The following is a 25305-nucleotide window of genomic DNA, read 5'->3' on the forward strand; positions in this document are numbered from 1 at the left end:
TCGCACATGCGGTTCTATCTCTTTGTTGAGAGTAGTCAAGTCAAGTCACTGTGACTTACTGTGAGTCGTTCCAGTATGCTGTTGATCACATCCAATCTGGAAGATCCATCGTTCAGCGCAGCCGTGGCGTCGTTGATGAGCTTCGTTGTTTGTGCATGACGGCTGGCACGTTTCACTTTCAGGCGATCCATGTTCGTTGCATTCACGTAGGACTGTCGACGCAGTTCACAGTTAGAGTTCCAGCTTCCCGGGTTTCGGCACCAAAATATAGTAGAAATTAGGAGAAAGTAGCACAAATTGAAGATCTCCCTCTCTACAAGTTAAAACGTTCCATGGGTTCGGCTGAAAACTCGGAAGAAAGAAGGCGACGAGGCAGTCAGTTCGAGAACAAGAATGCAACTAACTTTATTTACAGAGAAACCAGGAAAAAGCGGGAAAGCGTGAGAGGAGAAAAGACATTGCTCGGGGTGGGCTCAGGTTACAGCCGAGGACGACCGTCGCCGTAGCTCACAGTGGGGTTCCTTGAAAGGGAGCGTCCACTCAACATGCATGGCCTTTTGGCCATCTGCACTTGTTTTCTCAACAGGTGCTAGTGTCAGCATTTTCACGGGACGGCTCAGTGATGGTGTGGAGACCTGTAATTGTGGTACTGGATGTTTGATCAGCTTCTGCCTGTGCTGTCTTAGTGAGTCCGGTATTTGTGTCGTCGTTTTTCGAGTTTTGATTGTTCCTCGTTGGCTAGGTCTCGGTTAAGCTGTGAGATGTGTAGTTGGAGAGTGTTTGCCTCCGCATCGTTGAGACTGATACTGCTTACGTAGTCCTGGATTGTTGCAAGTTGCGTGTGGCACTGTATCTTTAATATTTCTAGAAAGTACGACGTGTATGCTAGGCTAAGGGTTGATGTCCGCTCTGGCTCTAGTTGAGGCTCCAGTTTTCCTAATGCTGTTTTGGGTGCATGGCCTTTAGGTGCTGCGTTGTGTGCGAGCTGTGTGGGTGTAGATCCGTAGGTGCTATCAGATGGGTTTCTCCAGGAGTTTTCGCATTCGTAGGAAGTTAGGTACTGCATGGTGGGCTGGTGCTATCCAAGCAGCATCCTACCACTTTCTATGGGTGTGGGGAATAAAATAATGAGCCCCTCCGATGTGTCAAAAGAGTATTGAGCGCAGAGCGGGCTGGATTCGGCTACGGACCAAGTAATTTTAAGAGAGTTCAGCTGGTTAAGAGGCCCGGAGAGTGTGAAGAAGCCCCAGAGAATGTTCATGGGGGTCTGCGACGATTCAAGACAGCCTCAACACCATCTTGGCAAGTGCTAGTCATGTCACCTCTGAGGCGGAATCTATTGATATATGTCCATATATGATGCTCAAGACGGCACAAATATAGTACCTTCTCATTTCCTATATGGCTGTGCTTTGTTTCTTTCTCTGTTTCTTTCTTGACGTTCCTTATTTGTGTCAACATGAATGGTACTTAATTAATGGGGGTATCCTCAAATGCATTTAGTGGTTTGGGGGGTCCGATGCAACGAGAAGCTTGGGAAACGCTGCTCTAGAGCACTGCAGTGACAGCAGCTGGGAGAGTCAACTTGCCGTCACTGAGCTGTAAAAGTACATTGGGTCACATTACATTAATTGGTGCAACATCTTCACGAGAGGTGTGATGTGATCATCTTGACATGAGGGTTAGCAATGGCATATATATAGCATGGAGTACAGTGAACCCTCGTTAATATGACCCCCGATAATCTGACATACGCGCTTTATGACCATACTCCTGGGGAACAATGTAGTGAAACCTCTGCAAATCCCCCCCCCCCCCCCCCCCCCCCCCCCCCCCGTTAATCTGACAATTTGGCATTATGATCAAAATTTTCGGTAACAACCATGATCATAATAACGAGGGTTCACTGTACTCCTGGAGGTGATTCTGTAGCGCACTTTTTGTCACAGAACCTTTGTGGGTTCGAACCCCTCAAAAGTGTATTCATCCCACAATAACTCTTAATAACTAACCGTTGCATTTTAACACGTCCCTTCTGTGGCTCGTGACTGGAACCAGCTTGATCCAGAGCAGGTACTCTGCCCATCATCAGTCAGTGATTTTATTACACGATGGACCTATGTGTCTTTGTGCGCTTATGCAGGGTGTCATTGAATTATAATAATAAAAGAACTACACCACCTAGAATGATGTGGTCAACAGCATTTGTTTTTACTTTTTGCCATCTTCTGATGTGAATGTAATCCAACTTAATTCCCATTATGTCCATTTTTACGAACTGAGTGGAAGAATTTGTCGAGTAAAGATCGCTTTTTGTATCCCACCAATGTGGAGCATGTACCAAATTTACACAAATTTGTGATAGTTGAAACTGATATTGAGGAACTATTCATCGGAAAAAATAGCAGAACATCATGTTCTTTTCCTTAGCGTGCAGAGCATAGCGCTGAATTAGCTTTTCCACGCCCTGGTCGTCAGTCCGACAAAAGGACTAAACTCATCCTACACAGAGATAGCAGAAAGGGATCAGACAGGGATGGCTTATCTCATCCAGCTTCTGCTCGAATCGTGCTTTTCTCTTCCAGTTTCAAGAACTGTCACTTTTTCTACTATCCCTTTGCGGGCTGGATTTAGCAACCTTCTTTAGTCAAGCTGCACGAAGGCGCTCAGAAAGTCATTGAGCACTACACTCTGGGGTGAAAAAGTGACCTTTACTCGACAAATTTTCGAGTTCCGTCCGTAATAATTAGCGTAATAATACTCGAGTTAGAGGACATTCACGTGAGGAGGTGGCAAAAACATGGTAAGAACAAATGCTGTTGACCGTGTGATTCTAGGTTCCATAGTTTTTTCTAAAATATAATTCTGGGACACATTTTCTGGGGCACCCTGTATGTGCTTGTTCTACTTCTACAGCCAAATGGCACTTTCTTAAACTATGCTGTAAATAAAGAAATAAATTGTTTCCACACACACATATATAGAGAATTCTGTTTATATAATAATCATTATTATAGAATTGCTATAATGAGAAAAGAAGAATTATAAATATAAGAGGATGAATATAAGAATTATAGCTATAATACTTACAATAGAATTCTGCTAAGCAGATGTTGTCTACTGCACAAACTGCTCATTACTTCCTGGTGGGGAAGAGAAGGAAAGGGGGAAACTTCACCCTTTGCATCTTCCAAATGTTACATCTTGAATCATATTTTTTCAGAAGGAAAAAAACAAGTCTACACAAGAACCTCTCACTAGCACCTCTTCTGTCTTAACTTGGAAGCCATTTGGACATAGCTGACAAATGGTTTGTTTCCATCAATACCACATTAAAGGTTTACATGTCCTGTGAGTGTACAGAAACCGTTGTTTCACTTCCGGACCCAATTTTCTCCTCCTCATAATTTACATGGGATGAGGACAGCACTTAGCAGTAAGGAAGAAGCAAGAGGTACTTGTGTCTACAACTCCCAGAAATGCAGCTCTCCCCAGAGTTCCGTGGTCAGTTCGTGAGAGTGAAATTGGAACCACCTGATGTTGCATGTCTGCCAGAAGAGGGCCAGGTACAGCAACAACACTCCAGCGAGTATCCATCAGGAGGTGATGCCTATGGTAATGTAACTATAACACATAACTATACACACAGATGGCGAATGTTTTATAGGCAGGGTCAGACTTTTTCGGGTTAAGTGCCCGAAGTGAATTCGGGAGGGAGATAATCATCCGGTATCATGGTCCCACTGGTCTTGGAAACTCTAGAATACCCTGGAATTTGAAAATGCCATTTTCATGGAAAACACTGCAATTTCCTACAGTCCTTGAAAACATAATGTAAATCTGTAGAGGAATCTGGCTCTGTGGATATTTGTCTCAACTTGGATCTTTCGCAGTTAATACGGGAACCAACTCGTGTTGCTTGTTCATCGTCATCTACCGTCAATCTAATACTTGTTAATGACCCATCTATTTTTGGTTCTGTTTCATTTCCAACCTCACTTAGCGACCACAAAACTATACATGTCCCGCTGTGACTACACCATCCAGTTAAAGAGCCGGTGCGTAACTATATGACCGTGCGGATTTTTTGACAATTAACAATTAACTGTACTCCTATCTCCCATTTTTCATGCGTTCTTTCGATGAACGTTCCGTGGAGGAAAATTGGCAGCTCTTTCGCCACAAGTTTACCGATTTGATTGATGCACACGTCTCATCCGTTACGATACGCTCCGCCTCCAGGGAACCTTGGTATTGTAATCGCCTTAAAAAGCTTAAAAATAAGACGCAACGTTTACTTTGTCGGGCCAAACGGACTGGTTCTGGTCTGGCATACTTAAAGTATAGGGAATGCTCGTGTCAATATATTAGGGCTCTCCGCAAGGCCAGACATGATTTTTACAACTCTGAACTCTAAACAGCTGTCTTTGTTCAGCTCGGACATACATTCTAATATGGACCGCGGTATACAAAGAGACGCCATCTTCCTAGATGTTAAGAAAGCTTTTGACTCTGTTTCACACTGTGGCCTTATCCATAAACTGTCATTACTTAATCTTCACCCGAATGTTGTCCGTTGGATCCAGTGCTATCTTTCCGATCGAAGACAGGCCACGCTTTTAAACAACTGCCTTTCTTTCTTTGTCCCTGTTTCTTCTGGTGTTCCGCAACTGTTTCTTATCTTCATTAACGATCTTCCAGGTTCATTAACATCCTCTGTCAGACTCTTTGCAGATGACTGTGTTGTTTACAGACCCATTCACTCTCATTCCGACCATTTTGCCCTTCAGCAAGACCTTGACTCAGTACTTACATGGTGTCCATTGTGGCGTCTTCCCCCGAATTCTGCAAAGTGCCATCATCTTCCTTTTTCTCGCTCTAAAAAAACCCTTAACGTTCAAATACCACATTGGGCACACTCCCGTTCCCTCTTCTTCCTGTTACAAATATCTGGGTCTTGATTTTTCAACTAACCTCTCCTGGGCTGACCACATACACAATGTCGTGAATGATGCTAACCGCAAGCTCGGTTATCTTCGACGCAATCTAAAACAGGCACCGACTGATGTCCGATTACTTGCTTACAAAACATTAGTCAGACCCAAACTAGAATATGCCTCTGCCATCTGGGACCCCCACCAGACTAGCCTTATCAATCTCCTTGAATCTGCCCAAAACCGTGCAACTCGTTTTATTCTCTCTGACTACTCCTATCCTTCAAGCATTACATCTCTTAAGTCGTCAATTCATTTGCCTCCGCTCTCGCTTCGTAGAACTTTCTTTTGTCTCTGTCTTTTTCATAAATTCTACTCTTCTATCCATCCCTCCTTTGCTGCTCCAGCGCGTTACATCTCAGCAAGGTGTGGTCATTCATGTAAAGTAATGCCCATAACGTGTCGCACTTCTTATTTTTTGTATTCTTATTTTCCCCGTACTATCGCTGCTTGGAATGACCTTCCCCAGTCTCTCGTCTCAGTCTCTGACGCTGCTGTATTTCGTAGTCTACAAACTAGTATCTAACTATTATACTGTACAAAGTATCTACATACTTTGGTTTCTGATCTGTTTGTTGTGTTTGGTTTTTGACCTTGCCGCTAGTACCGCAAGTTTTATGTACATTTTGCATGTTCTTGTATGCTTATGTGTGACTTTGTTTCCCCCTCATGTAACGCCCCGCGAGGGCACTTGAGGTACAATCATAAATAAAAAAAAAAACTGGATTTTGCATAGACGGGTAGAAAACCAGCGAACCGGTAGGGAAGGAAGAAGGGAGTTGCCTCGGGACAGGAGCCGCCGATATTTCCAACAGAGACTGTTCTTCTTCTGGGCACCGTCCTCATCATTGGCATGGTATTTAAAAGGTTAGGTGTTAAAGGTTCATGCGAATTGTGGGTCATCAGCCCGGAGGGAAGAAAGTGTCCGTTCAGGCTTTTGCAGCCGGAGTGAATGGCTGCTCTGTTAGAATGTGGAGGGGATTATGTGAGTGAAGTAACCGATTACAGAAATGGGAGGTTCACAAACGAGGGGACGAGACGGGACAACAGGCAGGAATTGGCTAGCATTCCGAAAGATAAGGAGGTCAGTGGTTTCGTGGAGAAAATTCTAGAGCGAGCAAAGCGTTTTCTTTTTGGCTGTGTCTAGAGGTCCGTCGGACGGACCCGATTCTTTATGCAGCGGGGTCCGTCGGATGGTCCGTGGTATGAGGAACTAGACTGTTTCCTAACCTGACCTAAACTAACCCAACCTACAGCTGCACGGAGCTAACTTGCACTAACCTGATTATAATAAACTAACCTAACCTAAACTAACTTGATCTAACTCTGAAAGATGAAAAGGGCTGGCTAACATTGAAAAGGTTAGCCAGCTGTAGGACTCGAACCCACATCTTCTGGATTACCGGTCCAGGGCTCTACCAATTGAGCTAAGCTAACACGCCTTCTCAGCAACTTCCAGGATGCGTCATCTGAAGGGACAAACCAGCCACTCTCTCTCTCACTCATCCTCCTTTCACTCTTACATTTTTGCACACTCATACACACATTCATACGACAGGGATCGACGCAAGCGGCAATTGTTGAACATGAGATAACTGATGTTGTTCCAGCCTCAGAACATCAGTTATCTCATGATCTAACTCTACATAATGTTCAAAGTGGAGTGCCCCGACGCACTCTGATGTATAAACAGTCAGGTCTGTCGGACCATAGCCTCCCATATATGCTACATACCTGCCCAACACGGCAAATGTGGCTGTTCACGCAACCTTACGGGGGCGCCAGCTTACTAGGTCGGGAACACGGACAGTCAGAGCATTGACAACCTTTGCCTACCTCGTAAGTGTACACTTCCTTGTGCTCGGTGCATATGGTGCTCTAGAGTGTGGCCTGGCCGCGTGTCTACGCGGCCAGGATGGGCGCATACTGTGCAGGTTGTATCATTGCTCGATAAGCCAGTACCTAGTTATCGAAAGACACTGTGCCAGTTAGTGTTCGTACAGTATCTTTTGGGTGTCATGCCATTTCTCCGCCTGTTAGACGCTGCCAGTTGTAATCTGCAGTCTCTGTGTAGGAAGATGGCGTGATGACCAATACTGCTGATATCGCATCGAGGTAGCTATCACTGACCTAGGAAACTAGTGCCACTATTGTGGACAACCGGTGCCTGTGTGTTCCGGGATCATTGAGCAGGCACGAAATATATAGAAGGCTATGGTCTGACCGACAGACCCCATTCTTTACGCAGCGGGGTCCGTCGGATCGTCTGTGGTATCAGGAGCCATACGGTTTCCTAACCTAACCTAACATAACCTAGAGCTGCACGAAGCTAACTTGCACATACCAACCTAACCTAAACTAAGTTGTTGTAACACGACATAATGTTGAGCCGACGGACCCCGATGTATAAACAATCGTGTCCGTCCGACGGACCTCTAGACACTTCTTTTCTTTTTTTGTAAGATACATATTGGTAATACAAAGTTGTGACACGCAATAAAGAAAGTAAAGTGTAGTGGCCATGCAGAACGCGACAGATGATAAAGGGGATAGAAGGGAAAAGGTCTGGGCGTGTTTTATTCGTCAAGTGTGTGTAGTAGGGTGCGTTATGATTCGTCGATACCGGACGGGTGAAGAGCGTTGAACTAGTATATGAGATAAGACTCCCTGTCACGTGTGGATCTGAACCCAGTTTCTAGAATATATAGTTTAATGTTGTCAAAATTGTGACCAGGAACGTTAAAGTGTTCGGCGACTGCTTTGGGGAGTTTTCTGGCCGTGTTGGTTAGTGTCCAGTAAGGCGGTTGTTCATTTGTTAGCCGGTTTCACCAATATCTATTTCGCATGTTTTTTCTTATTCTCACGGAGCTTCTAGAGCAAACTAAGTCTGAACTAAAGTTTCAAAACCACAGGAGTTAGCAGTCCTTGCAATAGGAATCAGCAGCAAATTAATGGTGTGCTCTATCAAATTAATAAATTCTTTCTGTCTCATGATCCTTAATAATTCAGTCACATTTGTACATGCATCACTGTTTTACAGTCCCCATGCACATGGTGCCTATAGTTTAAATATGTTTTTGGGAAATATTGAAGCTTCAGTCGTTGTCATGGAAGTGATTGGAACAAAACGGCTGCTCCTGTCGCTCTGGAGAGAGGACGCCGCTAGTGCGTGCAGATTTCAGACAAGGTCACATCAATTCGCGTAGAATGCGGCGCTTCGCTCAATTTCAAATTCATGCATCTTGTGAGGGAGCTTGGCGAAATCCAAACATCAGCAAATCCGCTGAAAAAGGGGCGATTCAATCCAAATCCAAATCATTAGTGGAAAATGCAATTCAATCCAAGTCCAAATCCTGCCCATAATTTTTTGCACAAATCAAATCGCAAATCAAATCCTCCAGCCCTCCGGTTGATTTAAATCCGGATTTAAATCAAATCCGTGGATTCAAATCTGCAACACTGGTTGTCATGGAGCTACTAATGCAAATTTCACTCGATTGAGGACCACAGTTTAAAAAACGGAGGAGTTATCAATATATGCAGTACGAATTAACTGCAAATTTATGACGTTGTATTAATAAATTCTTCTTTCTGTTCTATGATCTTTAACATTCAGGCGTTGTCAGTCACATACCTGTAGCCTGTAAACTTTTTTGGAGACACATGGGAGCCCTGGTCATAGACTGTGTTTTAGATCCCTCATAGAATGACTGCTGAGAGGAGACTGGAATTTTTCAATGGGAGCCATGGCAATTTTCGGGCCTGTAATCCCACATGAAATCAGGTGCTGCTGATGATGCATGCTTGTGTGAATTACCAAGTGAATAGGGCATGTGATACGAGGGTGGTTCCATAAGTTCCCGGCCCGACCAGCTTTTAATAGTCATACAGACGAAACAAGTGTATAACTTTTCAACACAGTCACGCTTAACTTCGATGCACTTTTGACACCTTTCAACCAGCATTCTTGTACCCTTGAAAAAATAGTCCGAAGTTTTGTCCGCAAAATGCTGGAAAACTGCCTCTTGCACCTCACTATCGTTTTGAAATCTCCGTCCTCTGATATCCCTCTTCAAGTTCGAGAACAGGAAGTAGTCACTCGGTGCCAAGTCTGGACTGTAGGGTGGGGGGTGGATTTCTTCGAAGCCGTACTCCTTCGGTGCAGCCTTGGCAACAGAAGCCGTGTGGACTGGGGCATTGTCCTGGAGCAACCGGACACCTCGACTCAACCTGCCGCGCCTCTTTTCCTTGATGGCGTCTCGCAGTCGGTGCAGGAGTGAAGCATAAATAGTCGCATTCACTGTGGTGTTCCTCTCTTTGAAGTCGATGAGGAGGATCCCGTGACAATCCCAAAATGTTGTTATGTTGTTGCCATGATCTTCTTTGTGGATTGTGTGACCTTAGCTTTTCTTGGGGGTGCTTCTCTTGGTTTGTGCCATTCCATGGACTCCTTTTTCGAAAGGGGATCATAGTAGAGCACCATAGTCCCATAGTCTCAGCACGCGTCCTTAATCGCATTGTCAAATTCGCACACTTTTGGGAAGGGGAGTGGGTGAGGGGTGGAAGAGCACGCACAGAAAACGAGAGAGAGAGAGAGCTCAAGATAATTTCGAGGAAACATATGTTCCTGTGTGTAATAATAATAATAATGAATAACTAAGGAAAGAACTGGTGACTGCGGAGTTGGGTCTATGTTCCATATTTATTCAAGCTGTAGTGGAATGCCGAAGGGAAAACCCCGCAAAAGCCTATATGAAAGGTCTTGAGCCACAAATACCTGCAAAAGGTTGCCGGTATCACCTTCCTACCGGCAACCAGCAGAGCGAGCAAATAACCGGCCGTGCCGGTATCATACCGGCCTGGTGGCAACCCTATTTACAGCATGTTCTTGGGGAACATGTCCTGTAGACGTCCTATTGAGACAACAAACAGAGGATGAACAACTGAGGATGAAAGATGACAGTCACTGAAAAGGTTAGCCAGCTGTAGGACCCGAACCCACATCTTCTGGATTGCCGGTCCAGGGCTCTACCAATTGAGCTAAGCTAACACGCCTTCTCAGCGGCTTCCAGGGTGTGTCATCTGAAGGGACAAACCAGGCACACTCTCTCACTCATCCTCCTTTCACTCTTACATTTTTGCTCACTTACACACACATTCATAAGACGGGATCGACGCAGGCGGCAACTGATGAACATGAAAGAACTGATGTTCTGAAGCTGGAACAACATTGAAGGGACAAATATGTACAAAGCCTCAATTTGCCTAAGAAATTAATGATGAAAGATGACTCGAACCCACATCTTCTGGATTGCCGGGGTTCGAGTCCTACAGCTGGCTAACCTTTTCAGTGACTTTCATCTTTCATTGTTAATTTCTTAGGCAAATTGAGGCTTTGTACATATTTGTCCCTTCAGTGTTGTTCCAGCCTCAGAACATCAGTTCTTTCATATTACTGAGGATGTTGAGGATAGAAACAGAGGATTCCTAGTTTCGTCGATTGACGTCTTTGTAAGCAGTGTGTACAGATATGTTGCAATTTGAGGTGTGCATCGAAAGCTATTCTGTCGCTGGTGGTGAACCACATATTTTGGTACTTGCAGCGCCAATCTGCTTCCGCTGGCATGCGACTACGAGCTCTTCCACTTGCCTTGGCAGATTCTTTTGCCAGATTTCAAGGAACTGCATTAGCTTAGCCAAAACAGTTTTTCCTGGTACTTTGCAAGCTCCAGGAATTTGCTAGCTAGCACTTTAGCTGTCACATGGGTTAGCATATCACGGATGACAGAGCCCTGAGTTCACATTGCCCAGCACTGGCTTCCGAGGTGTTGTGTACCAGTGATACCTGTCACACAGTATAGCAGTTTTCAAGCAGTACCCCATTTTGTCACAAAATAACCACCTCAATTTGCCGTTAGTATGTTGTTTTCTCCCAAGACAGAGAGACTTGTGATAGAAAAAAAAAATTTGTGGGAAGTTCACACGCACGCGCAACCAGGGCCAGCGATGGGTTCGAGGAAGGCGACCGTCTTAGGCCCGCGCTTGAAGCTCTTAACCAGGGATTACCTTTTTTGTTAAATATCAAGTATGCACTTAATCGCAAGCGTGATCTTTGACTCAAACATTAAGAAAAATCTGCCAGCCCTGCAAGCTATACAGAGTATTTTGCACCCTTCTCTCCTGCTGCTATTTCCAGTACTGCTAAAATCTCCCACTGCAAAAATCTTATCATTTCTTATCTTTTCATTACTGTTTGTGTGAAACCGCGATGTGCCTTTACCTCAGGCCCCACACACCCCTAGCACCGGCCCTGCGTGCAACACATACAGGAAAAGGGTATTATTTTGCAAAAGCTATAGTTGTCTTTTCCCAACTTTCTAATTCTGTTTCACCCTTCCAAAACCCAAAACTTTTGACGCAATAACCTTTTCCCACACTTCAGCTCTTGCAACATTGGTGCTAGAGGCACGTTGACCTTTAGTTACTGGCAACAGTGCACCTCTAGGTGGTACAAAAGTGGCCGTCACATGACTCAAAGATTTGCAGTCGTGTGTCTTACTTCTCTCCCTTTTTTGTTTTACTTCAGGATCGATGGCTGGGACGTGCCACATTAATGGAGAATCTCGAGAGGAATCTTCAAATGAACATCCAATCATAGAAATCAAAACAGAAGCTTATAATATTGCAATCATGGTGGAACAGGACCAGATGGGACACAGCTGTGAGTCAATATCAGAAGGTAAGTACAAAATGGTCAAGGGCATTTAGTCAACACCAAACTCAATACAATAAAATCTCATTGACTCAAACACCCACCATCCAGACCAGTTAGTTTGACTTAAGCAGTATTTTGACTTATCAGACAACTGCCAAATCCTGATAAAAATTGGCCCCTAAACTGCTGGCACTTAACAAAATCTTGGACTTCTTCGCCAGAATTGTGGATAACGTGCTCTTTGGTATCCGGAAGTCCGCAGCAATCTCTCCTTTCGATTTTGTGCCGGCTTCAACCGCTGCTATCAGATCGCGCTTTTTTGCAAGCGTGAGAATCTTTAACCTGCGTTGTCTCAGCGTTGACAATGACATGTCGCACAAAACTTAACAGTGCGTACATTACACACAGTTATTGACTTTCACCGCGTCCTCATCTAGAGTCTGGAGCCAAACAGTCCAGCCCACGCTAGTTTTGGAATCACGCAAGACTCGATCCCGTCTACTCTCGATCAGGTGGACTTGGATTTAATTGTATTGACTGGCTTGAAGAACTTGGCATGACGATTGAAGGCATGGCGATCCATAGTCAAGAAAGGTGGTATTTACCGATCCGAAGTGAAATTCAACTTAAACAGATGGAAAATGTCGCCTGGGATGAAACATTTGTTCGGCTTAGCCGTGATTTCGACTTAAACGATTTCGACTAAAGGTATTATTTGCATTATGGGAATACAGGCCGTGCACGGGACATCGTGGGCGTTTGACTTAAGCCTAATTTTGTTCTTAACCGGCATTTGACTTGATGAGATTTTACTGTAGCATTGACAAGGACAAAAAGGGGGATGCAACAGAGATGCACTTTAGTTTTCGGACAGGCAGAGATGTATCAGCTTTCCAGGGCATGCTCTCTTCTACAGAATATTCGCAAAGTAGGTAAAATAAAACGTGGAGATGCTTAATTTAGTTTCACATTACTGCTGATCCTCAATATAAGGAAATAGAAAATGAGTGACCATGACCATGAATGAAAACCAAATGGTGCTTCCATTTAGTGCTCAACTACCAACTGGACGGTCCAACTGGAACTGAAAGATCCAACAGGTTTTGACATGTGACCTGTTGGGTCCCATTCGTACCAATTAGAAATTCCAACTGGACCAATTCCTTTTTTTCGTCTGGGTTTCCGTTTCTGTGAAAATACAGAAGGGACTTCTTTCAGCCTGATGTACTCCCTTGTTGACAAACCAAGGGTAATGAGCACCTCCTGATTTGTTTTGAAGCATTCGTCAACAACATGTACTGTACACTAGTTCTCTTGTTTCACCTGTCTGTAAGTAGGCCTAGACGGACTCACGGCGAGAATGAGTTCCCCGTCGTTTTACTAACAAACAATTAAAGTACGACAGTCATCAAAAAAGCCAGACATCGACGGGATTTGATCTAAGCATCTCACGATTACGATCAGTTACCAATTCTACCACGGAAACACTGACAGACTAGTAGTGTGTGTTGGCTGCGCAACATATGCTGGCTGAAGACAAGGTGAGACAGTCAGCAATGTGAGCAGCAAGTCACTCCTAAAGGGAAGAGGTCATCTTTTTTCGGAAGGGGTTCAGTAGGGTTGTCTTTGTAATAAACGTCTGTTGATGCTTGACACCCACAATCAAATGTCATGTGAAAATCTCCCGCGATATACTGTCACAGCACAGAGCTGCACTGAAGGGCATGTTTTGTGTCCCATTTGCGACGTACCGTGCTGCCGCGTGACAGAGGGCTCAGGACTGTCTAACCATATGTCAGGATTATCATATCTGATATCATAGACAAGCGTGTTGATCTGGCTGTGTTGGCATAATGCATTCATGGGAATGCAGCGTCAAGAACACTGACCAGAGAGAAGCACGGGACACTGCGCTGACTAGCAATGTAGACAGGTTTAATAACTAACCATGGCGAGGCACACAGTTTTAAGTCATTCTAAGATTTAGAAAAGAGAATTATTGAATCAGCCGAGGAAACGTCGCATATTTTTAGCTCGTGAGAGCAGGTGCAAATTCTAAAAACTGTTGGCAACACTTGCTCCGCTGCTTCCGTTGGCTACGAATTTTGTCACTGTCTGCCCCTATCCAGGCTTGTAGCCAGATTTGGTCAGGCTGGTTGAGGCAGCAGCGGAGACGGCGTCTTCGTGTGACGTTTTGTGTCTTGTCTGTGTTTTCTTTCTTTCAAATTTTAGGATTTCATGGATTAGGACTGTGTGATACTGTTCCAAAAACAATTTTTGGCATTATGTTTGGTGTATGTTTACTGGATTCTTTTTCTGCATGTAGCGGCGTAACAGTACCTGATTCAATATGGCGATCCCCTCGCTTGTACGTCCCAGTTTCGGAGGTTTCCTTCCAGCATACTCCTTAAGATTTCTATTGTACAGAGTAGCATACCCTCTCAACAATCAGCCCTTAACGACGCTCATACGGTCCCTGAGTCCCTCGAACCGTAGTTTCGGAAGAGGTTTGGATAGAGATGTCCGCGACCATTTCGCTGGTTTGACATTATTGGAGTTTGACAACCTTTCTCTCAACTAAGTCTCTCAGGTGGTGGCGCCGTACGTCGATGTGCTTGGTCCGTGCACTGACGCCCTCACTGATCGAGAGCTTGACGCAGGCTTGGTTGTCTTCATACATACAGGTCGGCCCTATAACCGAAGTCAGTTAGCAGCTGTCGAAGCCACAGCACCTCCTGTGAAGCGTGTGCGGCCGACACGTATTCTGCTTCCGTGGAGAAAAGAGCTACCGAAGTCTGTTTCTTGCTGGACCAAGACACAGGACTAGTCCCCAGCCTTACAAAGTACCCGCTGGTTGGCTTCCTGTCGGTGACGTCTCCTGCCCAGTCTGCATCTGCGTAACACACAAGCCTTGCTTTCGACTCTCCATTGAGAGCTGCAACTTGTAATCGACAGTTTGCTTGAGGTATCCAAATACCTTCTTGACTTCAGTCCAGTCATAATGACGTGGGTGGCTAACACGGCGGCAAAGGTAACCCACGGCGCAGGCTATGTCCGGGAGTGTTGTCGTGCTCAGGTATAGCAGCTCTCCGACCGCTTGACGATAGTGGTCGTTATCTGGTAGCAGCTCATCACCCAAGACCTTCGGGTAGTCTGTATTTATATAAAGCAATCATCACGTGGCCTCTCGATTTCAATCCCTAGGTAACGACTGACGGAGCCAAGATCCTTCAATTCAAAGTGCTCGTTTAATCTTTGTCAGGTGTCGGTAATGGCCGAATCAGCTGGATGACAAATCAGCATGTCGTCCACATATAGGAGAACATACAAGAGCTTCCCGTCAATCCTTTGAGAATACAGGCAGGGGTCAGCGTCACTGCGTTTAAGTCCAGAAGCACCTGTTTGGCCTTTATGTTCCAGGCTCTAGCTGCCTGCTTCAGTCCGTACAGCGATGCCTGCTGTAACAAACCCTTCAGGTTGCTTCATATATATATGCTCCTCTGTGTCACCGTTCAGGAGTGCAGTCTTGACATCGAAATGTCTAACGATTAGCCTTTCCACTGCTGCTATGGTCAAGAGGACACGCGTGTCGTCAGTTTCGCTACTGGGGCAAACGAGCTTGAGTAGTCTCAGCTACTCAAACTATCTGTACTGGTTTGGTACAGACGGTGATGTAATTGCATTCACTATCAAACAATTTGGTGTGCGTTCCTACAGATGTCTCAGTGAGGGAAATTTGCTCAGTCACAATTGGGTTTCACCCTAACGAGGAAACCTTCGATTCGGGGAAGAATTGGGATAAGCCATAAAACATGAGGCCCCGTTTGCTTTCAAGGCTGGTCACAACAGGTAGTGGCTAAAGTCTACTGCCGCTCAAGACAGTGTGTCTGAGTGGTTAAGCCTGGAAAATCACTAGTCCTCCTTCACAGACCTCATGAGTGAAAGAGGAGAGCACTCTCGAAAGCGAGGCCTGTGTGAAGGCAGCTATTTCAGGTCGACATCCTAGGAAAAAGGAAAACACAGCGGCTCAAATGGGCCACAGAACCTGCAAAGTGATATGAGGAGAACTGGCAACACTTATATTTTTGAATGAGTCGAAATTCAACCTGCACGTTCGGTAGTTTGGTGGGAGACTTACTGGGAAATGATTCCACCCAGACGCAATCATGCCAACTGTCAAGTTTCCTCCAAGTCAAATGGTTTGGAACTGTATTTCTTGCCAAGGTGCTGGCAAGAAATACCCTTAAATCCTTTGAAGAATCCTTAGAATCCCAAGAAATCCTTAGGTGGCAATTTTTAAGGGTTTCTGTGAACGCACAAATATGCCCGGGCATCTAGGAGAGCACACACATATGGTTGTGGAGCATACAATAGACGAGTTCAGAAAATCCCAGAGTGCTTGGCATTGCTTTGACCTGTGGGATTTATTAATACGAATGAAACGGGTGGCCTCCTGGCTGTTTAGATGTCTCCCCCACTGGTCTATTGCCCAAGATGTGTCAAGGTCAGCAAGAGCAAAACGTAAAGGATTATTCTGCGTTTCCCCACTCAGCAAGCGCCCAGGATGCAATGCATGCGCAGAGAGCACTGGGATTTTCTCAAGTCGTCTATTGGTGGCAGCATAGCTGATCTTCTGGCTGCAGAGATGTATGGGTGGAAGCAGGGCACTTGTAGGCGTGCCCCACTCGCACCCCCCTCCCCACGCCTTTGATGATCCACAGCTGAGGGAAATGTCGAATGAACAGCTCATGGCAAGCCGGACACTCCCGCAGTACAAGTGGGACTTTCCCTTTATTTCTCCCAAGCGCCGCTTGCGTGGCTCTCTTCCCACCTTGCACGTTGGAGGCCCGTTCGAGTTAACTCCGCTTTTAAGCCGTACCTGACAGTGGTTCCTCAGAGCAGCTGCACTGCTTTACCAACTTTTATTTTCGTAAAGTGGCTATCACACCTCATTGGTGCCTCGGGTTTGGAGCCAGCAACTGGTTGCTCATAACTTTGGGCTCGAGTCATCCTGTAAACGTGCCACATCGAAACATCAGCGCTTGGAAAGTTGAATTTTGAAACAATGTCATCACTGAGCTGTATAACATCCTTTCGGACCAGGTGATTTTTTAGTACGTGGCCGGGGTCAACGCCACCTAGACACAGAAGGCCTGTTTATTCCCTCCTCTCCCTCTTCTCTACGTGAATATACAGGGTGTCCCAGCTAACTGCAAACATATTTTTTAAAAATATATATAACGCTTTTTCCAAGATGAAATCAATTGCAATATAGCATATGCTGAAGGGCACTCCCTAGCAGGGCATTAGCAAAGTCCAAAGGCAATGTCTCAATTAACTTTCACTATTTAACTTTTTAATTATAAAAGCTACAAAGCTGTCCCAGTGAGAACATCTGTTCCTTTCGATCACCTGATATCATAGCCGTTTTCAGAACAAAAATCCGTTCGATAGATCGCCCCCCAAAAATTCGTGAAGGAACGTCATTTTTTTGTTTATTTTGTTCATTGCGCTTCTTAGAAGAGGTGTCTTTCCTTCACCCTCAACCCTTCGTATCTCCTTCAAGCAATGGCATCCATCATCAGAAACAGCTTTACAAACATCTGGTGTCATCATAAGAAGCCCTGAGACTGGGGAAATAATCACACAGTGAGCTGTGTTTGAGACTCGTGTATTGTCTAATATTTCTCCAGTCTCAGGGTTCATTATGAAGATCAGTTATCACCAGCTTGCCTGCTTTCTTGCTGCACTTTAAGCTGGTGCCTGTTTGGACCATCTGGGATTCTTACGTTGTGCACAGATCGTGCCGACAGCGGTTGATGACGGTTGATGACAAATGCCTTCTGTAAGGTGTCCTCCGTGATGGATGGATACACAGGTGTTGCATTACGATTCATCACATTTTGAGAACATAAGTGGTTCTTTCCTTGGCTTCACATTCGCTTAAACATTCTGTCAAGCCTTAATTGCAACCAGCAGGAAGTGGTTATTACGAGATGTTTAACAGCCAGGTCTTACCCCTTCATTGACGACACATGTTGCCGCGTGGCAAAGGAGAAACTTGAACATAAGCGAACTTATGTTCTGAGGCTGGAACAACATAGAAGGGACGAATACGTACAAAGTTGCCTCATAAACAAGCATTCATCGTACTACCTTATTATTTTTATTCGAGGGCAAAGTGTACAGACCGACCGACGGTCATCCGACGGGCAGCCAGATTACCATGGCAATAGCCAATCTGGTGATGGAGTACGTTGAGGACCACCACTAGATCCACCATCAATTTTCTTCCAAAGTAGGTCCACGAGGTAATGACTGTCATCTTTGTCATAACCTGCTGATCTCGTCGTTTTTGTAAACTGGCTGACCCTTACGAGTTTCAGTGTCTTGGTTTTTTAGGTTTAGCACATTTGACATGGTCTTCCGTATCCGTATTACAGAGAAGAGCTCTTCTGGACAGGCGTGTCCAATTCTGTTGATTACATGATGAACATGCATTGATAAACACTGATGCAACAAGAAACATTGAAGGGCTATAAACATTGTACCAAGACAGCAGTGCGGACAGGCACACAAGCTACACATACCCCGCAAGGCTATGAGAGTCGCTTTTTTTCGAATTAGCCGTCCTCATCTGTATTTTCCACGTGCATCTCCATGCAGGGTCCTCCGGAAATGGAAAACGTAGAAAGTTTTTTCTGTGGCTGAGTTGCTGCTGCGCGTAGGCGCCGAACAACTTGGAATTTTGCACTGCATGAAATGCAGTGGGACAAGCAACAGACCGTGTCCAGAAATCCAAGTCCTTGCAGTGGATCAGTACGATCTAGCGCGTGCGTCGGTACCGCTGTGAATGCTATACTATATTCAGCAAGACACATCCAAAACAAAAAGAGGTTGAGGATGTCTTCTCGAAGGAGTCCGGCTGTTATAGGGTGCAATTAAAGTTCCCCAACTTGCAAAACAGGCCGAGAAAATCAGACGAAACAGAGCATGTTCCAAAAAGTTGTAATATGCGACTATATTGAATTACTAATGCTACTAATTAGTGCGTGATCCCTGAATATTAGACTCTACAACATGAGGATTGTTCAAAAAGATCAAACAAGTATATGAAGCATACGCGACTCATCGTGAATGCTACAAACGCAGACTGCCGGCACGCTACAACAGAGTTGTGCGTAACGCGTTACTTTTTTTTTTGCAATGAAGTAACAACTTAGTTACTTTTAAAAAAAGTGGAAGTGGTAACGTACTTTGTTACAAAAATTGGCAGCTCATTACTCGTTACTTTTTTCCGCTGTTCCCCTTTTGCTGAGTCACCCTCCCTAGAGTCACTCAAACCCTCCCTACACTTCTCACGTGGTGCTCCGACCTGGATTTTGAATCAGCGGGTTTCCCAGTACCCACGTCACTGACTGAAAATAGAACGTTCAAGAATAAATCTCTTAAAAATCAAACTTTCAAAACAAATTCTTCTGTATAAATCGTGAGAAAATCCACGCTGTCGAAATAAACTTTGAAGAATGATTGCTTCGAAATGAATCTGAAATGAATCTTTTGAATGCTTCTGAAATGAAGCTGGCATTTTTTTTTCCCGCATATCCAGGCCGGCTTTATCTCTCTCTCGATCTCTCTTGCATAACAACACCCAGTGCGAATGACTGTCATCACGCAAACCGTCCGCAACACCGCCGTAGACATCTTCCTCCACTCCCAGGAAACCTGTGCTTGGCGAAAGTACGACTTGTGGCTGAACAGGAGGGAGGTAAATGGTTGGAAGTTGCGACTATTTGTGCTCTCTTGCAAATTAGTTTGTTACTTGGTTCTGTCGCTTGCAATAGATAGAGTGCATACAGATGCCAGTGATTCCAGCAGACAGGCATAACCTGTGTATATAACCACGAAATAAAATAACAAACGCCCACATAGGTAATCGATTGAAACAAAAGGCTGTAACTGTCCGGAATCGAGCTCTGGTCCTTCCGCCTGAAAGTCTGACGCTTTACCTCACAGCAAATACCAGACAAGGGGGAGGGGGGGGAACTTAGGGCCTCAATAGGGCACAAGGGGGAATATTTTCGTAGTCGGACACAAACAGCTCCACGGCGAACGTGGCGCGATCTACTTTTTTAAAATAATCTCAATCAGAGATGATCACCTGCACCTGCTATGCTGTCTTAATGTCTGATTTTCCGAAATTTCAGGAGCTCCAGAAAGTACTGGTTTCCTCCACATTAAGGACCAGCCCAGAGGCACTTGTGATCAAGAATCTTCAGGATGCACTTCTTCAAACACACGGCTCGAGATCAGCGCAGTAGCCATTGAACCACAATTCGACAACCCTTCCCTAGTTACAGCGAACGGTCGACACACCGAGCGACTTGCAGAGCAGAGCAAGCAATGTGTACTTCCATACACGTCGAAAGACAGTTTAAAACCCCACATGGTTGCACAGTGCTACGAGTCTGAAATGTGTCCCACTACTCCACCGGATGTTGAGATGAGAGAGCAGGGTTTTAAGTATGACGTCTGCCCCTCTGCATTCTTGCGATCTGGGAGTAACGAGAGCCACATGTTCAAGCGCACTGATGACAAGTTCGATCTCAGTCTTGCACAGACCACGAGCCTGTGGTGTCCCAGGCGAATACATACGGGCGAGAAGCCACACAAAAGTCAGCTCTGCCCTGCAAAGTTTGGCCACATTGCGCACCTGCGTCATTACAAGCGAGCACATACTATAGAAAAGCCATACAAGTGTGACGCCTGCCCGGCAGAGTTCAGCCGGAGCAAGAGCCTATCGAATCACAAGCGGAAACACACCAAGCCCCACGAGTGCAATCTCTGCCCTGCAGCTTTCAGCCGGAGGGCGGACCTAGAGCACCACAAGCAAACACACACAGGCCGAAAGCCATACAAGTGCGATGTCTGCCCTGCGGAGTTCAGTCAGAGAGGGAACCTGCAGAAGCACAAACGGACACACACGGGCGAGAAGCCATACAAGTGCGATGTCTGCCCTGCGGACTTCATCCAGAAAGGGAACCTACAGCGACACATGCGGACACACACAGACGAGAAACCATACAAATGCGATGTCTGCCTTGCTGAGTTCAAAGAAAACACGAGCTTGTTGGATCACAAGCGGACACACACAGGCGAGAGGCCCTATAAGTGTAATCTTTGCCCTGCTGCTTTCAGCCGGAGAGCGGGCCTATGGCATCACAAGCGAACACACACAGGCGAGAAGCCATACAAGTGTGATGTCTGCCATGCGGAGTTCAGCCAGAGCGGGAACCTACAGCAGCACAAGCGGACACACACAGGTGAGAAGCCATATAAGTGTGATGCCTGCCCTGCTCAGTTCAGCCAGAGCATGCACCTGTCGGATCACAAGAGGAGACACACAGGTGAGAAACCACACAAGTGCAGTCTCTGCCCTGCAGCTTTCAGCTGGAGAGTGGACCTACAGCATCACAAGCGAACACATACAGGCGAGAAGCCATACAAGTGCGAGGTCTGCCCTGCAAAGTTCAGTCAGAGAACGAACCTACAGCAGCACAAGCGGACACATACAGGTGAGAAGCCATACAAGTGCGATGTCTGCCCTGCAAAGTTCATTCAGAAAGGGAACCTACAACGGCACATGCGGACACACATGGGTGAGAAATCGTACAAGTGTGATGCCTGCCCTGCGGAGTTCAGTCAGAAAGGGACTCTACATGATCACAAGCTGACACACACGGGCAAGAAGCCTTACAATGCGATGGACAGTGCAAGGTCTGCCTTACGGAGTTGAGCCAGGGCCAGACCCTACAGGATCACAATTGGACACACAAGGATGAGGAGCCATGCAAGTACGATGTCTGCCCTGCTGAGTTCAGCCAAAGCAGGACTCTACAGGATCACAATCTGATACAATCAGGCGAGAAGCTGTACAATGCGATGGACAGTGCAATGTCTGCTTTGCGGAGTTCAGCAGGAGCGGGACCCTACGGGATCACAATCGGACACACAAGGACGAGGAGCCATACGACAATTAATGTGAATAAAGCAGAAATTTCTCATCGAAGTGATGAGAGGTGTTGCGTGAAAGCTGACTTTATGTCTGAGTGCTACAATAGATGTTGTGGGGAAGGTGTCTTCCAGGAAACCAGGAGCTAATTTGTCCAATGAGAACCAATGACATTCAATGAGAACTGAGGCTCCAGATTCATTTCATGTGCATAACGCAGCTATAGTTCTCCTTGAAGTAATGAGAAGTGTTGAAAGCTAGCTTCATGCTTCGGCTCCGTAAGAGGTGTTGTGGTGAAAAAGAATCACAGGAAATTGAAAACCAAATTAACTAATTAGTCCATTTGGTGCCAACGATTTCCAATCGAACCAGTCTGGATCCACATATCGTGCATTGAAGACCCCCTTCTCAGAAAGACTAATTGGGTTTAGCATCGAACCATCATGATCACTGTCTCAGTTGAATTCACAGTAGGAGAAAGCAAGCGATGACGGTGGTACATAGGAATGCGCAAGAATAGACAACCACAATGTCTACGTGAAGTGCGTGCTGGGAGTTGTGTATCTTTGTCACGAGGTCCGGTGGGGATGCCTTGTTTGGTTAGCCACGCGACTCTCACAGGGGAATATCGGGACTAATTCCGCGATATGTACTTTGGACCTATGCGATTCACCCGAAGCACGTACCTCGTAAGCAAGAACACAGAAGAAAGAAGTTGGACCACCAATGCGTACCTTACAGCACGTGTGAACACGAGACTGTGAAATGAGGGGAGTCACCAAGACAATGTAGCTTAAACAAAGCGAATATATATTTACTTGAGAAACAGCGAGGCTTTTAAACGAATGAACTAGCCAATGCATAGAGAATACCACGCCTGTTACAAAATGATATGTTCTGCTTTTTGAACAACAGTTACAAAAGAGGTAAGACAGACAACAAAGAAACAAAGTCTTAGCTGGTGCCGACTGAGGGTCCAGGAGCTCGGAAGGGTCGGGTCCTTGTTGGGTCGATGTTCTGTTGGTGGACAACACACGTACACACAAACACTCACAAAGTTATTTTTAATTTACATAAACGATCTAGTTAGTATAATTCCGGAAGGTGTTTCTGTAAAATTATTTGCAGATGATTGCATAATATACAAAGAAATTACGACCACGGCCGATCATATTTTATTACAGAACACTATTGAAGCAATTTCTCTCTGGTGCCGAGATTGGGGAATGGTAATTAATAACAACAAGACGGTTGTCTTACGGGTAACAAGGAAGAGGTCACCCAGTATATTTTCATATTTTTTAAATAACTGTACAGTATCATGCGTTGAAAAATATAAATATTTGGGGGTTACATTTACTAGTGATCTTAGTTGGTCATCTCACATAGCAGATATTTGTTCTTCAGCGTTAAGGAAATTATGGACTATGAGAAGGAAGCTTAAAAACGCACCAGCGAGTACCAAACTTTTAGTTTACAATACTTGTGTCAGGTCTAAGTTAGAGTACGCGGCAATTGTTTGGGACCCCGGAACCAAGAAAGATATTAACCGTCTCGAGCAAGTTCAAAGGAAGGCAGTGAGGTATATTTTTGGCAAATATCGAAGAACTGACTCACCAACTCTCTTAATGAAACAGAATAACATCCCCTCCCTACAAGCACGAAGAAAAATAGCACGATTAACGTTCCTACATAATTGTTTGTCTGGAAAATTCAAATTGAAATTACCAGACTGTATAAAACCGCTGACGGCAAGGCGGACCCGACATAGACAGAGCGATCGTTTACTGTCCCCAATATTTGCTAAAACGAATTGCTTTAAACGGAGTTTCTTCCCCAGAACAGTTGAGGACTGGAATTCTCTCCCACCCGATGCTTTCCAGTCTCCAAACTTTGTCAAAGAGCTGGAAAGAATTATTTCTTGATGTTATGTGTTGTTACGGTTTTGTTTCCGTGTTCTCTATAGTAGTTGTGCGCTCTTGTAGATCACACATATTTGTTGAAAGAGCCCCTCCTGCTAGGGCTTCTATGCTCGCAGTATGTTAAAATAAATAAATAAATAAATAAAGTCCTTGTTGACTGTTGTGTTGTAGTGCGATGACTTCTTTGCCGCGACACCCATGGTTGTCACTCGTGGATACGTGAGACCACCGTTAACTACTGACACTGACCGCCCCTACTTTCCGAAGTCACCAAAGTCCCTGTTTGCGCCACCCCCGTAAGACAGAATCAAACAAGCTACATGTCCCCAACAAGTCTCCTGAACGACTCTCTTGTCTCCTCTACTTCACCCCTTATGATGTGTTCCGAATACATGTGTTACCTCTCACCCCGGTGCCAGATGAGACATGACAAAAATACAAAACTCCCTTGCACATCTGCCAGCCCACTGTAAAAGCTGCATGTGCAAACCGATTTTAAATGAGTAAAAAATATTATGCAGGAGCAGGGGTGCGATGGCACGGGAGATGATAGAAGCTTATCATATAAGAAGACTACGTAGGTGAAAAATATGTAAGCGACACTTCGATATACTTGCACATGATTGAAATGAGCTTCCTGAAGGGGTGACGAGAGATAACCTTGTTACTTGTTACTAGATTGTAATCACCGGACTGAACCGGTTATACTCTCTTGCTCCTTTGAAACTTTATATCTTCGGCTGATACCAATTAAACTTAGTTGTAAGTGCTGGTCCTGTCTGCATCGACCTTGTGGTCGTCTATTGTAGCGCATTCCTCTGTACAGCAATGCACCAACTAGCCCAACAACATATACTGCTCGATGACGGTGGTATCATGGCGCCACCGGTTAGCCACTGAACCAACTGTGCGGCGAAAATGGTCAGAGAGGCTGCACACTGTTGGGAAGCACTGGGGTTTCGCTGTACAAGACGCAGATAATTTCGGGCTGCACCACTCGTTCTTCCCGTGGTGTCTGCAGTCCTAAAAAATCGTGGTTGTGTCATTGGCAGCCTTCAAATCCTATGTTTCAGACATCACACAGCCGTAGAACGCATGGAGCCTCCAAAGCGGTAGCAGACGCTCCGGCCTGCGCAGTGTTGCTCACATTGATCGTGCGATCCCAGTTGAGGAGCGTCCCTACCACTAGTGTCACATAGTGACGGCGCTCATCACATGTCTGTCGCGAAGGCGAAGAAGGGTGTTTCGCGGACGGGAGGTTCATGGAGCTATTGCAGGCGTCCCAATTTCACTACGATTGCATTAATTGTGGGAACACTGTTTTTGGCTGCATAGCATTCCATACCGACCAAAACAGAAACAAAGTTGTGTGCCTCTGGACTACTCCTTTAATAGTGGCGTTGCCCACTCTCTCATTACTTTCTATTATGACAGCGATGTTACATCCAGCGTCTACCCTAAATTCCTCGCTAGAGTACATGTCGCATACAAAATGCAATTTTGTTACATGCATTCGTTTCTGGAGGTACTTAGGTCTACTTATTGTCTCGTAACAACCTGGAAACACAAAGTTTGTAGTTATGGTGACAGGAATCGTGACAGCACTCCCAGGCCAGCACATAGCAGACGCTGCATATAGCAAGCCAGCAAGCTGACGGCACT

General features: G+C 45.4%; 1 protein-coding gene across 4 annotated transcripts in view; it reads left to right on the top strand.

Moving 5' to 3' along the window:
* LOC135374567 (zinc finger protein 883-like) overlaps window positions 1-21782 on the top strand; it is a 30755-nt gene extending 8973 nt beyond the window's left edge. For 2 of the 4 annotated variants that reach the window (XM_064607509.1, XM_064607508.1), the window contains exons 2-6: window positions 3224-3310; window positions 3428-3615; window positions 11581-11733; window positions 19319-19477; window positions 19917-21782. In XM_064607509.1, coding sequence (XP_064463579.1) covers window positions 3480-3615; window positions 11581-11733; window positions 19319-19477; window positions 19917-21505 — 2037 coding nt within the window. In that variant the 5' untranslated portion in view covers window positions 3224-3310; window positions 3428-3479 and the 3' untranslated portion in view covers window positions 21506-21782. The remainder of the gene's footprint in view (window positions 1-3223; window positions 3311-3427; window positions 3616-11580; window positions 11734-19318; window positions 19478-19916) is intronic. The other 2 variants (XM_064607511.1, XM_064607510.1) reach the window with 2 other exon arrangements.
* The last annotated feature ends 3523 nt before the right edge of the window (window positions 21783-25305 follow it).

Source organism: Ornithodoros turicata, unplaced genomic scaffold, assembly GCF_037126465.1.
Source record: "Ornithodoros turicata isolate Travis unplaced genomic scaffold, ASM3712646v1 Chromosome78, whole genome shotgun sequence".
Taxonomy (NCBI): domain Eukaryota; kingdom Metazoa; phylum Arthropoda; class Arachnida; order Ixodida; family Argasidae; genus Ornithodoros; species Ornithodoros turicata.